Source organism: Coturnix japonica, chromosome 1 (assembly GCF_054131305.1).
Source record: "Coturnix japonica strain WE chromosome 1, WE-NBRP24, whole genome shotgun sequence".
Lineage (NCBI taxonomy): Eukaryota > Metazoa > Chordata > Aves > Galliformes > Phasianidae > Coturnix > Coturnix japonica.
Genome location: NC_140663.1, coordinates 119,639,550 through 119,653,359, shown reverse-complemented (window position 1 = coordinate 119,653,359; position 13,810 = coordinate 119,639,550). Strand labels below are relative to the sequence as shown.

The 13,810-nt window shown below is 36.1% G+C and overlaps 1 protein-coding gene across 1 annotated transcript in view; it reads right to left on the bottom strand.

Annotated features, from left to right (window-relative positions):
• OCA2 (OCA2 melanosomal transmembrane protein) overlaps positions 1–13,810 on the bottom strand; it is a 166,653-nt gene that overhangs the window by 72,795 nt on the left and 80,048 nt on the right. Inside the window, exons 14-15 of the mRNA XM_015851083.3 lie at positions 12,885–13,023; positions 5,342–5,474 (exon numbers count right to left, since the gene is read on the bottom strand). Coding sequence (XP_015706569.2) covers positions 5,342–5,474; positions 12,885–13,023 — 272 coding nt within the window. The remainder of the gene's footprint in view (positions 1–5,341; positions 5,475–12,884; positions 13,024–13,810) is intronic.

Genomic DNA, 13,810 nt, shown 5'->3' with positions numbered 1-13,810 from the left:
ACTGAAGGTTCCTTAGATTTTACCTCCATTTGTAACTTGACTTTAATGACTCCAACTATGAAGAATGTATGAAATCAAACTGTAAAGTTCTTCTCTATTGTTTTCAAATATCACTGTACTATACTTCCTTCCTGAATAAGGCAGGTATAGTCATATTACAGCAGCCTTCTTGTGCTGGTGGCATTATCAACGCACTTGGAAAACAATATGTATCTGTCATATTTCCCTTACTCTGCAGTGTCAGAATATTTGATTTATCACTTGAAAACAAAGAAAGACAAATCATCATTTTTCTCTTTCCAAAGGGATAATCCATCAATTCTAAAGCAGCAGAGAGGACACTTACGAAGATTTTAAACATGTTTAAAAAATTGGGATCCATGCAAAGTAAATAACTACAATTATTTTTATTCCTCATTATTAGAAGACGTATTGAAAGTGACAATAATAAAAAACTGACATTTTTTCAGTTTTTCAGCATTTTCAAACATAAAGATACAACTCTCAAGGATGCAGCTACATTAACAAAAAAAGAACATGCAGGTCCACAAGGAGCATAAGACTATTTCCTTCAAAGCTGAAAGTCCAACTGTTGTTTAAAATATATTATATATATATATATATATATATATATATATATAGTATAAGAAAGTTATGATCTTAGATTCCAAGATGACATCTAAGAAAGCAACATTTTTTACTTATGCCATACACTATTAGCTATTCATTTTTAATATAAAAACTGGAATGTAGAGAAGAAATTAAAATATATACCCAAAGGTATATACCGATATGCACACAAACATGCTGATCTCTCTCTTCTGTGATGTGTTGTGGGTTTTTTTAAGCAGAAAACTCAATTCTAGGCATGAGAAACATTTCCCAGTATGAGTTCAATCATAACTGATTGTAAAAGAAGTCTAAAGAAGTTGTGATGAGTTTAGCATTTTGTGTGAGGACAGCTAATTGCAGTGTGTACTGCTCAACTGCCAACTAGATTTAGCTTGGAGCAAAATGCTTGAAAACATCTTGAAATGTACCTTTCATTGGTCATTATTCTCTACATAATTTGCCTGTTGGATCTGTCACCTGAACCTCCATAACCTGTATTTATTTACTTTTGATTCCAAGTCAGGCAAGCCCACTGCTTTCAACAGCTCTGTTAAACACCAGAAGTATTTACTGGCAGTTAGTAAAGCTCCTGCATTACACAGGATAGAGATGTACTGATGTATTTCATCCAGCTATGTACGTGACCTACCTCTCGCTGATTCAAGCATGAAACAGTTCCTACTGTTACCAAATAAATCAGTAACATTATTAACTAAAATAGGACTAAATGCTGAAGCAAAGTAGCACACAAAGCTGTACTGATGTTCTATGACTGACACCATAAACCCTGGGTCACTCCTCTACTCTTGCCTTCTCCTTCAGACCCTAAACATAGTATTCTATGCAGCCTTTTTTTTTTTCAACTGAAAATGTCTGAAATAGTAGTGGGTTTGTCCTCACAGTAGTTTATCATCACAGTAGTTCTCCACCAGTGTTAATCCCAGAGGTTAAACAGCATGCCCACTGACAAACTATGACTGATAAACTATGCCTCCAACCAGAAATAATCTATGAATCTATTTGAAAGATCATCTCAAAGGTATTATAGTTGAGGGTGCTTAGCTGGCCTAGGACCAACCTAGATAGAAACCCAGGCAAGCCTCATAGCACAGAGAGGAAGAAAAAATTCTTCCTCCAGCAGCAGGCAAAACAGTTTATACCATGAAAATGTAACAAAGCTTCTAGCCTTTAACACACACCACTTGTCCTGGGGTTCACTACCCAAGGCATCTCAGAACTCCAAAAGGCAGGGGCATTCACATCAGCAGAATAATGAGAGTTTTATACCTGTTTCTTTTTCCCCCTCTTACTTTCCCCTTAGAGAAGCAGCTGCAAAGATCCAAATAGAAGAAGAAACAGATTTGCTCACTCATCTGGTTAGCAAATTTCATGTGGAGGAAAACAGTATCTTTTTTGGTTTTTTTCCCCACATATGAAGTATTTTACACAACTGTGATTAATTAGAAAATTTCTTCTGTTGTAGGCATTACATACAATCCTACTATCATAGCAGTATTTTCCCAGCTGCTGCAGACAGATGTAGCTGATGCTACATTTGAAGGTTAACATGCTCCCTGTTCTGTCATCATCCCTCCTGCTTCAATAAGCCTGTCTCTTTCTCAGCAAACAAAATGGTCAGGAACACAAGCAAGCAACACAGTAGAAATGGAGAACTGGTGCTAAATCAGTCACTGCACTAAGAGAAAGCTTAAATTCTCTGGCAAAAATTGTGGTGATAATACTGCCACCAGATTACATGTCACGCAGTGCCCTGGGGAAAAGGACCTTCCCAAGCACTGTAGTCCACAGCTCCACATCATGATAGCTGAAACAGAACAGTGTATTGTCATGCTTCCAAGGGACTAACTATTACATGGTTTACCTGTAAGGAATGTAATAACTTTGACTAAAAGAAAATGTTTCAGGGGTCAGAACAGCAACATTACTTCCTCTGTCACTCATATATTTTTATTTTGTCTCACATATTCTACTGAGAAATAGAATACATGCTCCTTTCAAACCTCAGCTTCCTACCCTAATTCTAGCATCTTCTCCAACATCATAGAACAAGATGCACTTTTGTGAACTGAAAGTCACACTCGAAAAAGTCCTCACAATAGCTCAGAATTTGCTTTCATGGCTGAATTCATGTCTTTCATGGCTAAGTTCCTCAGACCCGTTTTTTCTTTCATAATATGTTATGCTTCAAGCCACAGCAGGTAAATAGTACTGCTGGGGAAGAAATGTATGCTTTTTCTTCTGTACAAGTGCGAAAGCTCAGTTCAAAAGCTACTAATTTAAAGATACGGGTAACCTACAGCACTGAAATCAATATATCGCTTCATCATCAGAATAACAGCATTATTTGTTCTTAAAATTAGTGCTTATCTGACCTCAATTGGCTATATAGCCCAAAATCATCAGAAAAAGCCTAAGGAACATAGCAGACTGAAACAATCTTGGGACAGTAATATTCCAGGTAAGTCTCACATATCTTGCTTAATTGCTAATCAGGGACAGAATGAGGAAAGGCAGATACTTAGCTGATTAGAACAGCTGTTTCAAACAAGCCATTTTGAGTTATCACAGAATCGTTACCATCTGAGATAGAAGAACCCCTGAAAGCACCTTGGAACACATTATGCTCCTTCTGGAAATCCAAATGCAACAGCTACCTACTAATGAAGTCTGGGTTTGTTGCTTTCTCTTTCCATTTCACATAAAATTTCAACAGAAAGAGTACTGCTTTAGCATTTACTCTAATTGAACAGCTACTGATTAGCTTTGCAGCAAGAACGGAGTTGCTGATTATGAGAAAGGACACATGGTATACCAATTATAAGACAGCTACATCTGAACGTACTAAGATGCAAGTAACAGTGATTACCAGGAGATTAATTGAGGGAAATATGCTAGCCTCTAAAAAGCATACAATGTTGCACTTGCAAAAATAATCCAGTGAAAAAATTGTACAACTCAACAAAAGCTTAAAATTTTATAGATTAGATTTTATAGAAAGAAAATATGCATCTGTTTTCTAAAATGTATGTCCAGAAAATAATGCTGCTACACCCAAGAAAAATAGTTTATATTTGATAAAATGAATTTTCTGTCTGCGTAGATAATAATTATCTCAGGACACCTTGCAGGCTCATATGTTTAAAGATGACCTAGATATATAACTCCAGTTATTCAAGGAAATGTCCATGAAGCTATCAATTTTATTAGCGAATGAGAAATGAATAAAAGCAATTTTATTATTTTTAAATTAAAAGAAAAGAAAAAGGTTGGAGAGTTACAAAAAAATATGCTGAGTACAAAAGATTTTCATAAAAAAACTTCCAAGCAACAAAGAAAAGTAAGGATTTTTTTATAATGATGCATAATTAATAATTGCAAGCAGACTTGTGAGGGTGTTGCAAGGGTTCCTTTCATCTTCAGAAAAAAAAAAATGTGATTCCCAGATCTATACTGACTCTCTTCTCTGCTCTTGTGAGATCACACCTGGAGTACTGCATCCAGTTCTGGGAACCCCAACACAAGAAAGACATGGAGCGGTTGGAGCAGACTTTGACTTTAATCTTTTTTAATAAAATCTTACTCCTAAAACTAGTTTACCCTGAGATGAGGCAACTCAACTTAAGTGGTACTCATCTTGCCTAAATTAGGTACTTATCATGAAGCTCTGTACCTCTCAATCACTTTAGACTCCCTTTGTGCTCTAAAGAGAGAAATAGAGTTTCATGAGATGTAATATATCCATTCTATTGTAGACATCTTGTTTGTAGACATTTGTAACATTCTTCCATGTTACAGATGGAGCCAAGGTATAACTTGGCTTGGTATAACTATACCATTTAAAAACCAACAGTCCTGCAAAAGAAGCAGCTATATTCAGCTATCTTTGTACAAACACACCAAGAAATCATACTTCCTGAGTAATCTTTCACCACATAAAGAAACTGAACATTTGGGGATTATTATTAAGTTTCACTTTTCAAACGCAAGCCTGAAATTAATGGCAAAAAATTTAAAAATCACCAAATAGAAAAGCATGAAAGCACAGACAAAAGGGGACTGACATACACAGCAGCTATTGAAAATGTCAGTGAAATCAGCTTTATCGAGACTTCTAGAAACTACTTAAAGGAACAGTATAGAGAAGAGACACATTTAATCTTTCTAAATTACAGAAATTATGCAGCAGATAAAGTTACAGTTGGGAAAAGTTGAAAAATTATTCTACTCTTTAAGAAACAATCTTCAATGACCACAAACCAGGAAAAGACTGATGAAAAAATCCAGTGGGAGAAAACCAGTGGTGAGGGGATGGCATCAATGCACTATGCCTGTCATTAGGGAAACGTGGCATATTTCTGAAGTTAAGCTGTAAACTTAGCTCCTTAAGCATATGGTACTTATTGTGATACAGAACAACCCAGGGTTCAAGCTTTTGATTATAAATGATGAAAGATATTTTGAAATATATTTAATAATTTTTATGAAGATCTCAAGTTTAGCACATGAAAAAGAAATCCATTTCTAGAAGTCAGAAAATGTCATGATTAAAAAACAAATTACAATTATGACTAAAATTAGATATTGAGAGTCTGAAGGAAAATGGGCACTTCTCTCTGAGGACACAATAGAAAACAGTGTCAAGTTCCTGTTTGAGACATGTTCTTATTCAAAATAATGCTTATAAATACATTTTAATGCTCACACTTACCAACAGTTTCACTTGGCTCCTTATTATACAGTTTTTTGTTCCAGTAAAGAAGTCCAAGAAAAGGAAAGGAGACCAGAACAACAAGGCAGATTCCAACAAACATATGTCCTGTGAAGGCTGCAAAATCCAATCCCTGGAAATAAAATTGAAAACCCAAATTACAAATCAGTTACTTTCCTATAATGCATACAGGGTAAAGTATTCAACTGTACGCACTTTAGAAATCAATAATAATATAAAGCAATAAAGTTCTCTAGTACAGTACACGCTGCATTTCATCTGCTTCAAGGAAACTAGCTAGGTTACAATTTAATTCAGAGAGCTCAAAAATAACATTACAAGTTATTCTGAAGTATATTTTTGTTTCCTAAAACAGAGAAGTAAAAAAAAATCATCACTTAAATCACTCTAAATTCATTTTAAATCATATCGAATCATAGAAATAGTTAAATTTTAATGACCAACCTTTTTGTCCTAAACAGATAACAATATGGATTTTACAATAATCCTATCAGAAACAAAGTCCCTAATATTCTTTCACAGTAAAAAGTGTATCTCAACAGCATTTCTTCAAGTATAATAAATATATTTATTTAAATTTATCAGAATAAATCCCTTTAATTATGAGTTTCTCAAAAAAAGTAAATACATTACATCAAAAAGTTACTGTTTTAAACTATAAAAATCAATATTTAACACTTTCCTTAATATTTTTAAGTTAGCCACACTTTGAGTAGGACACTGGACTAGATGACCTCCTGACCCTTTCAACTGAGATATTGCACAGTTTTGCAATACACCCACTGTAGCATAGTACCAAGGTTAGCTTTTGGGCTGGAATTTTTTTACTTAGTCAGGACTGGCCTCCCAAAAACAAGTTAGTCACGATGCTTGAAAAGGGATCATGTCTAAGTACAGATAGCAAGGAACTGTCTTCTTTTCACAGAACATTTGTCTGAAAAGCATTGACACTTGGAAGAAAGCATGACCAAAGCCCTCGATAACTCGGATTGTCCAAACTGAATTTTCAGAATGTTCACTGATTTCCTAGGGCCTCTAGAAAGTAGTGGGATCTCCCTGTGCCATATCCCTATGTTTATACAAAGTGGCTTGTATTGTACCAAATAGCTTAAATAGCTTAAAGACCCTTCTGTAACACCAGTACACAACAAAAACAGCTTCCCATGCAGCACATGTTGATATTACCTCCTGTGTGTTAAGACAACTAGGGACTTACTATCTGAAATCTGGGTTCTGTATTGCCTCCTAGTAAAATAATGTACAGAAATATTTCCAGTTTAAAAATTGAAAAAGTCGTTGTTTACCCATCCCACCTCATTGGAGCCATAAAGAATTTTCATAGCCAGATAGCAATTTTTTGTTTAAGAAAAAAAAAATAAAATCCTTGGGTTGCAGGCAAGCACAATTAAATAAATGTCAATCACCAATATGTACACCTGAGATTTAAAAAGACTGAAAGTATGAAACTGTTATGCCTAAAGCTGACTGGAAAAAAAAAAAAAAAGTTATCTTCTGAATAACAAAATGACCAGGAAATAGCTGGTTGAAAAGCAATACAGTAAGATGAGATAGTCAGAATATTCCCAACCTACAGTTACAAAAGCCTCAAAAATTACATTTGCACCTGACCTACTGACAATAACCAGCCACAAATCTTCCTTAGGCTGGCAGCAATGTGTTCACATTGCAAAAGAGAACACCTATTTCCAGGAAGAGTATTCTCTTCAGAGATACTCAGGCGTTAATCTAATTGCTCCTATTGGAAATAAAGAAAAGAAATAGGAACCTGAAGAATCCTTGGAAACTCTGGAGTTCAAGCTGGTGATATTCCCATGAAACGATATCAGAATGTAAGTTTCATGTCAATTCTATTAACACAGTTACTAAGATTTACACAGACACTTGCCTGGAAGTTCTGAATATCAAAAAGCAATTTTAATGCAAAATAATTGTGTTTTGCTATTAAAGTGCTGCAATGCAGAAGCTTCTCAAACAAAAGATACAGCACAAGAAATTTGCTGCTTGAAACACACAAAACAAATTTCTCTGTGGAAAGGAGAATCACATCAATCTCAAAGACAAATAGAAACAATGAGGTTAATAAGAATGTTTGACTGACAGTTGAAAGGAATTGAAATGATATCGAGGTCACAAACTCTTAAAAATTAGAATTAACACAGTTCATGACATAAAAGCTGACACAAATGAGTCTTTAAGAGTGATTTGCAGACACCATCACAAAAGAAAAAAAAAAAGCTACTTAATTTGTGACATCAGGAGCTTTTATTTTATTTTATTTTATTTTATTTTATTTGGGAGCTTCCTCAGACTTTTCAGAGAGCAGCTGGTCTGAGATTCAGAATTTTGTTGAACTTCACAATATTACCCCATTGATTTTTCTTGCATCTAAGACCTTTGGGAACAAAAAACAATGCTGCACTGCTTCGACTGCAAAACAGCTTTCCAATTCATCTGAAACAAATCATTTTGTGACATGGAATACATTTATTTCAGTACAGAGTTTACACAGAGATATTGCTCGTGATACCACAAGGCTGGATCCAATTCTCTTCCTGTACCTCATCCCCAGCTTTCTTCCTCACTTCCTACTTCCAATGACCCTCAAGAGTCAGTGTATATAAATGTAACCTGATAGTCACTTGCACCTTGTAAAACTTGTACCCTGTACATGAGAAGGAGTGCCACCAAGTACAATCCTTTTTGTTCCTCATGTCAAAAGGACTCATGTCAAAAGGACTCATGCTGGAAATCAGTTTTCCGCACATTCTGACGCTTGGGGCTGGACATTTAGCACAACTACACAGACTATGTTTCCAGTACACAGAATATGTTTTCATGACCAGACCAGGTAGATTTCACACCAGACATTTCCAGATAATTAGCAGCCAACTGGCAAGTTCTTGGAAAACTTTCTGCTATCTTCTGAAAAGTAAAATAGAAAAGAGGAAAGGGAATGGGATGAAGAGGAAGGAGACTGTCAAAACCACATTCTGTGAATGGGGTGATGCATTGCTGTGTTATTCTGACAGATAAACTATCACAACAGAGATCCCTGGACTTCCTGCTGCCCTGTAACAAGGGGTTTATGTTGTACTACAGATAGAAAGGACATAGAAGAGGATCCCAAGGTTGTGGCACATTTAATAAGTTGCTCTTGCTCCCTTGCCCACTCTCTAGTAAGGGCATGCAACAGCTACGCAGAGCAAATATTCATGCTCCATGTGTTTTTTGTACCTCCTGAGTTCTCTGCACTGCTGGGGCCAGGGTTCAGCATTTATAAAAAGCACTTCTAAGTGCTCCGCATGTTTGCTGCATACAACAAAATATGATTTTCATAAAGATTTTCTGCACAATAGATAAGAAATTCTTTCTTCCAGGGGATTTCAATCCATCAGATAAATACGGTGCACGCTTCAGATGTCCCTTACTTGAGGCTATGCTGATTGTGTTAAATTTCTCCTGTTTCCCGGACAACAATGAAAATCTAAAGATTTCATTTTAGCAAAACAACAACCTAAAGGTTCCATTGCCTACAGACTCAAACCTGAAACACTGGGCATCTTTCTATGCTTTATGGTTATAAATACAAAGTCAAATATTTCAATTTCACTCTAGGAGGAAGCATCATTCTGTTTTCTGTAAACACCGGCTTTCTTTCATCCTAGTCTATTGTGGTTGTTTGTCCAAGGGTGTGTGGAAGGTTGGGGGTTGACTGTTTTTGTAGGTGTGAAATCACATTCCAGTAATTCAGACTCTGCCACAACAATGCAACCACTTTAGAGCAAAGATAAATATATATATATATAGCTAGGTACAGTAATTCAGAGGTCAGTAAATGCTGTGCTTCTACTCAGAGTGCCATTCATTACATTTTTTAAAACCAATAAAATGAGGAAGAGTGAGAGTAATTTATTATTTCAACACTGGCTTAAACATTCCTTCCAGTCAAGTGACTGAGATTTATGTTGTCTCAGGAGGACATGTTCGTGATGTTGCTGAGACAGAAATCATTGATGGTCTAACACAGTTAGGTAATGCTTATCTGAGATACTGATGAGCACCCTTTTTTTGTCTTGCACTGTACTCTTTCATAATTACTACCATGCAGAGATGAAAAGAAAATCTGAAATCTGCCATAAAGCTGTACATTTTACTTCATGTACCTTACCTAGGGCTTCATCTTTCTTGAGAAAAGGAATCAATGAAACACTGACAGAAAGAACAGGCAATTTACAAATTGATTGAAAGTTTTACCAAGTTCATATCCAGCAAACTCAACAAAAACAGCCTAATAAACTATGGGAATCCACCTCACAGTCTGCCACTGCCTGAAATACATTCACAGATTCATACATAGGACTTTCTCTCTTCTTCGGGTCAGAATTATCTACTTCTATTCATAGATTTTTGGCACTACAATTTGTCTTGAAATATAACCAACTAACATTGCAGAATGCTAAATTTCATCACGAAGACTGAAAGTTTCTTTAATGCAGGACAGGAGATCCTGATGGCTGCTCATTTTCTGGGGAACTCATGTCAAATGGTAAGAATAACTTTGAGTAAAATTCTGAATGTCCAATATCTTTTGAAAACATCTGATAAAAAGCACAAGCTTTAGCGTGCTTCATACCAACACTATAAATAGTCAGAGTCCTGTAAGAGAATACAATCCAGTGGCTAGCATAAGCTAAAGTTGTCTTTACTCTTATCATTACCACTTTTAGATATATCAAAGCTTGAAACACTAGTAAACACCATTTTCCTCTGGAAACCACTTTATTATTCATTTTCTTAAGATTTTGTAATCACATCCTAAGCTTAGAGCCCAAGTAATTTCTGACCTCAAAGTTATGATTGCAGATACTCAGGAAATTCCCAAAGACAGAGAACTTTTTTGAAAGCAGTGAATGGTTCGAACCAGTTTGTGCCATGCTGTGTGCTTAAAATGAAGTTCCCAAAGTTTGAAGCGTGTATCACTTCAAGCTAAAAATATAATTTTGCTAATAATGACCACTAAGTAATATTCTGAAAGAAATAAACATTTGAAAAATTTTGAATTCACTGAGTTTTCCACTTGCTAGTAATGAAAGCTCTTTATTTTCATAATTCCTTGCCTAATATCACAACATAAATGGTATTCTTAAGACTTCTTCCAATTCCAAAGTAAGAAGAACTTCCTCTCCTATTATGCAAATGCTCCACTGATTCCAGGCATGATGGTAGGGGAAATGCCAGCATTATAAATGAACCACTACTACAAAATAGATAACTGAATAAATAAAAATCCTTTAGCATCTATTTTTGTCTCAAGACAAATAAGCATATTTATTGTTACATTTTAATGAGTAACTTGTAATACAAATCTTACTCACATAAATATACTTCTCAAAATATTTTTTTAAACGACATGAGTTTTCCCCAGAATTTAGGGGGAAAAAAACTCTCTCCAGAACTATAGTATACAAAGAGCAAAGCATTTCTAATGTTAAGACACAGTAATGGGACTCAGAGTAGCCAGGCTGTATTTCATTGTGTTTATTTAACAAACAAAGGTTTACTAAGAAAGTAAACTTACATGATGCCTCACCAGTCTACTTTTAGATGTCAAGGTACAAAAGCAAAAGTTCAGGAATTCTCTTTCTGCTAGTACCTTCTCAAACTATAGCAGGCATTTCATACATTTTAATTGCAGGCTTGGGTTTGATCCCATATCTCATCCTCACAGCACCTGTTACTATAACTAGTTTCCTAAACAAGACAACATCTACATTTCATCTACTGAATAAAAGGGAGCTTACTAATGAGGATGGACAAAATCAAGATCTGAGAAATCAGTCCAATTGCAGAGACTGCAGGAATCCAGATGGTCCTACCCTGCCCTCACTCTTGCTTTAGTGCACTCCCAGGCAGATCTCCTCTAGACAACCTGAGCTATAAGCAATGGGGACAAAAATAGTGAAGACAGAAGAGATGCCTCCTCAGAGCCAAGGATATTTCTTTGACCTTCTCTCATTTAGATATGGAGATGTAACATGTAAGAACATAGAAAAGAAGAACAAGTCTCATGGTCTTGTCTATTTTCTGATGTCCTTTTTTCTGCAAACCAACACAGATCTGAAAATACTACAGAGATAAAATATTTGCAGTTTTTCTGCTTGTTTCAAATACAGAATTTGGAACTCTGCATTTGTCACATTGGCTGTAGTATTTAGAGATCTGAGTCCTCCTAAAATTATCAGTACCACGTTCAAGTAAAATAACAATTTGTTTCCTTTCAATGTGATGGCTTAATTACTTCCTGTGCTTATGGCCTCTGCTAAAGTTTCTATGGAAATGATGAGTTCCTGACTCTTTTGGAAAATGACCTCTGTGGCAGGTACTAATTATTTTCTTTTAGAAAAGAAAGTTGAAATAATTGGACTGACTTTAGATTTAAAAATGTAAAAATTAGCTATCAGATCTTTAGTGAGGAATAATACAGTCTCCAAAGTCACAGTTCAACAAAACTAATTGCAGTACCTTTCAAATATTTTGAGAGTAAACATTTAATTAATTCAACACTATCAACTCTCAAAAACATTTTCCAACCTGGACAGTACTTAAATAATTTGAGTGTATGCAGTTAATTAGAAAATACATATTTTTTAACACAACAGAAACACAACTGACTCTCTCTCTATATATATATATATGTAAATACTAAAAATCCCTCATTCCTCTTGCACAGAAATCTTCATACTAGCCCATATGCTACCATAAAATTCCTTTGAATTTCTGTGTGGCACTAATGACAAAGTTATTTGGTGTTTATGACACCTGTGTAAAATAGAAGACACATGCTTGGTGTCCCTCCAGGGTGGAGATGGCTGTATAGGTGGGAGGAGGTACTGGGAACGGCACATTTCTATTGGCAGATGTCTGGAGTGCTTCTGTTGCACCCAGCACCTGGCACTGTAACCTTCCCTTTGGCATAAGTCACCCAGTATAATGAAGAAACAATTTTATCCACAAATAGAAGAGGCAAGAGAAGGAAGTTAGAATCCCCCATTGTAGCCTAGGGATACCACTGGGGGTCAGAAGGTGGGAGACAGCTGTGCCCATGCTGGATGGCAGAAGCCCCACTCAGATCTCCATACCCCAAAAGGGCCATAACTGGAGGACAAAGACACCACATGCAGCTGGGCTGCATGAGATAGGCTACTTCTTCCTTTTGAAACTTTCTGCATTTGTTTATTCTGTCACCAACAAGGAAAACCCCCCAAAATATAGAAAGGAAACCAGTATTCTCAACCCTCATCAAGAAGTCTATTCTTCATCACAGTTTTTCCCCCAGAAGATCGCTCTGCTCTGTCTGATCATCCTACTAAGAAAGAAATAGTGTGGCAGAACAAATGGTTTGTGTTCTGTTCACATGGCTGTCTGGGGAATAAAAAGTTCATCACAGCATAAATCAGCATCAGAACTTAATTCTAGCAGAAAAGCAGCTTGCAATACCTACCTGCCTCCTCAGCTCCTGCTTGGAAACAATAATCACGTTTGGAGGATCCCCAACAGCTGTGGCAGCCCCCCCAATATTTGTGAAGATTACTTCTGCAATCAGGACATGCCTTGGATCAAGATTTAGTACTTCACAAAGCCTGCAGTGTAAAGAAAATGAAATAAACATCTTACCCTAGGATCAAATTCCCTTAAATCTTAAAATCTATACAATTTACAAAACAAAGTTCTTCCAATGGAAAAAGTGCAAGATGTTAAAATTAATATGTGTGTGTGTTTATGTGTGTGTGCATGACTGAACTTTTAGTTATATAGGCATTCCAGTAATTATAGAGCTATCAATGTAAAATATGCATATATTTTACATTTATAATGCAATAGTCAGTGGCAATGAAATTGATGTGCTTTAAAAAGCATTTGATTAGAAGCATTCTAATCCATTCCACAAATTGGACTCTACAGAAAGTTGCATTTCAAATTTAAAACAACATCCTCATTATATCCTTCCTAAGCCATGGTCCCCAGGTGACACCAACATATGGGCAACCACAGGCTCTGCACTCATCTTCAGTTGTTGATTGTCATGTGGGGACCAGAAGAAGAGGAAAGGATAGCTATCAGCCATGATTCATATATCAGAGACCTGTTTTGAGCCTAGGTTTACCTAGTTCATCTCCCATTTTTCCCCTTTCCCTAAAGGCTGAAGTTAAGGTGCAAGGCCAGGGTGATTTGGGAACATATATCCTGGATACCAACTCCTGACCACAGTGCACCAGTCAGAGTAAAACCCTGAAAATAAAAGAGAAAATCCACTCTGCTTTTTAAGGATCTGTGCTTATATTATTGCCCCTTTCAACTTAATATAGGGTATGGAAAAGCCTGGGCAGTGAGCTCATCCTCAGGATCTCATTCCTTTCAGCACTGCCA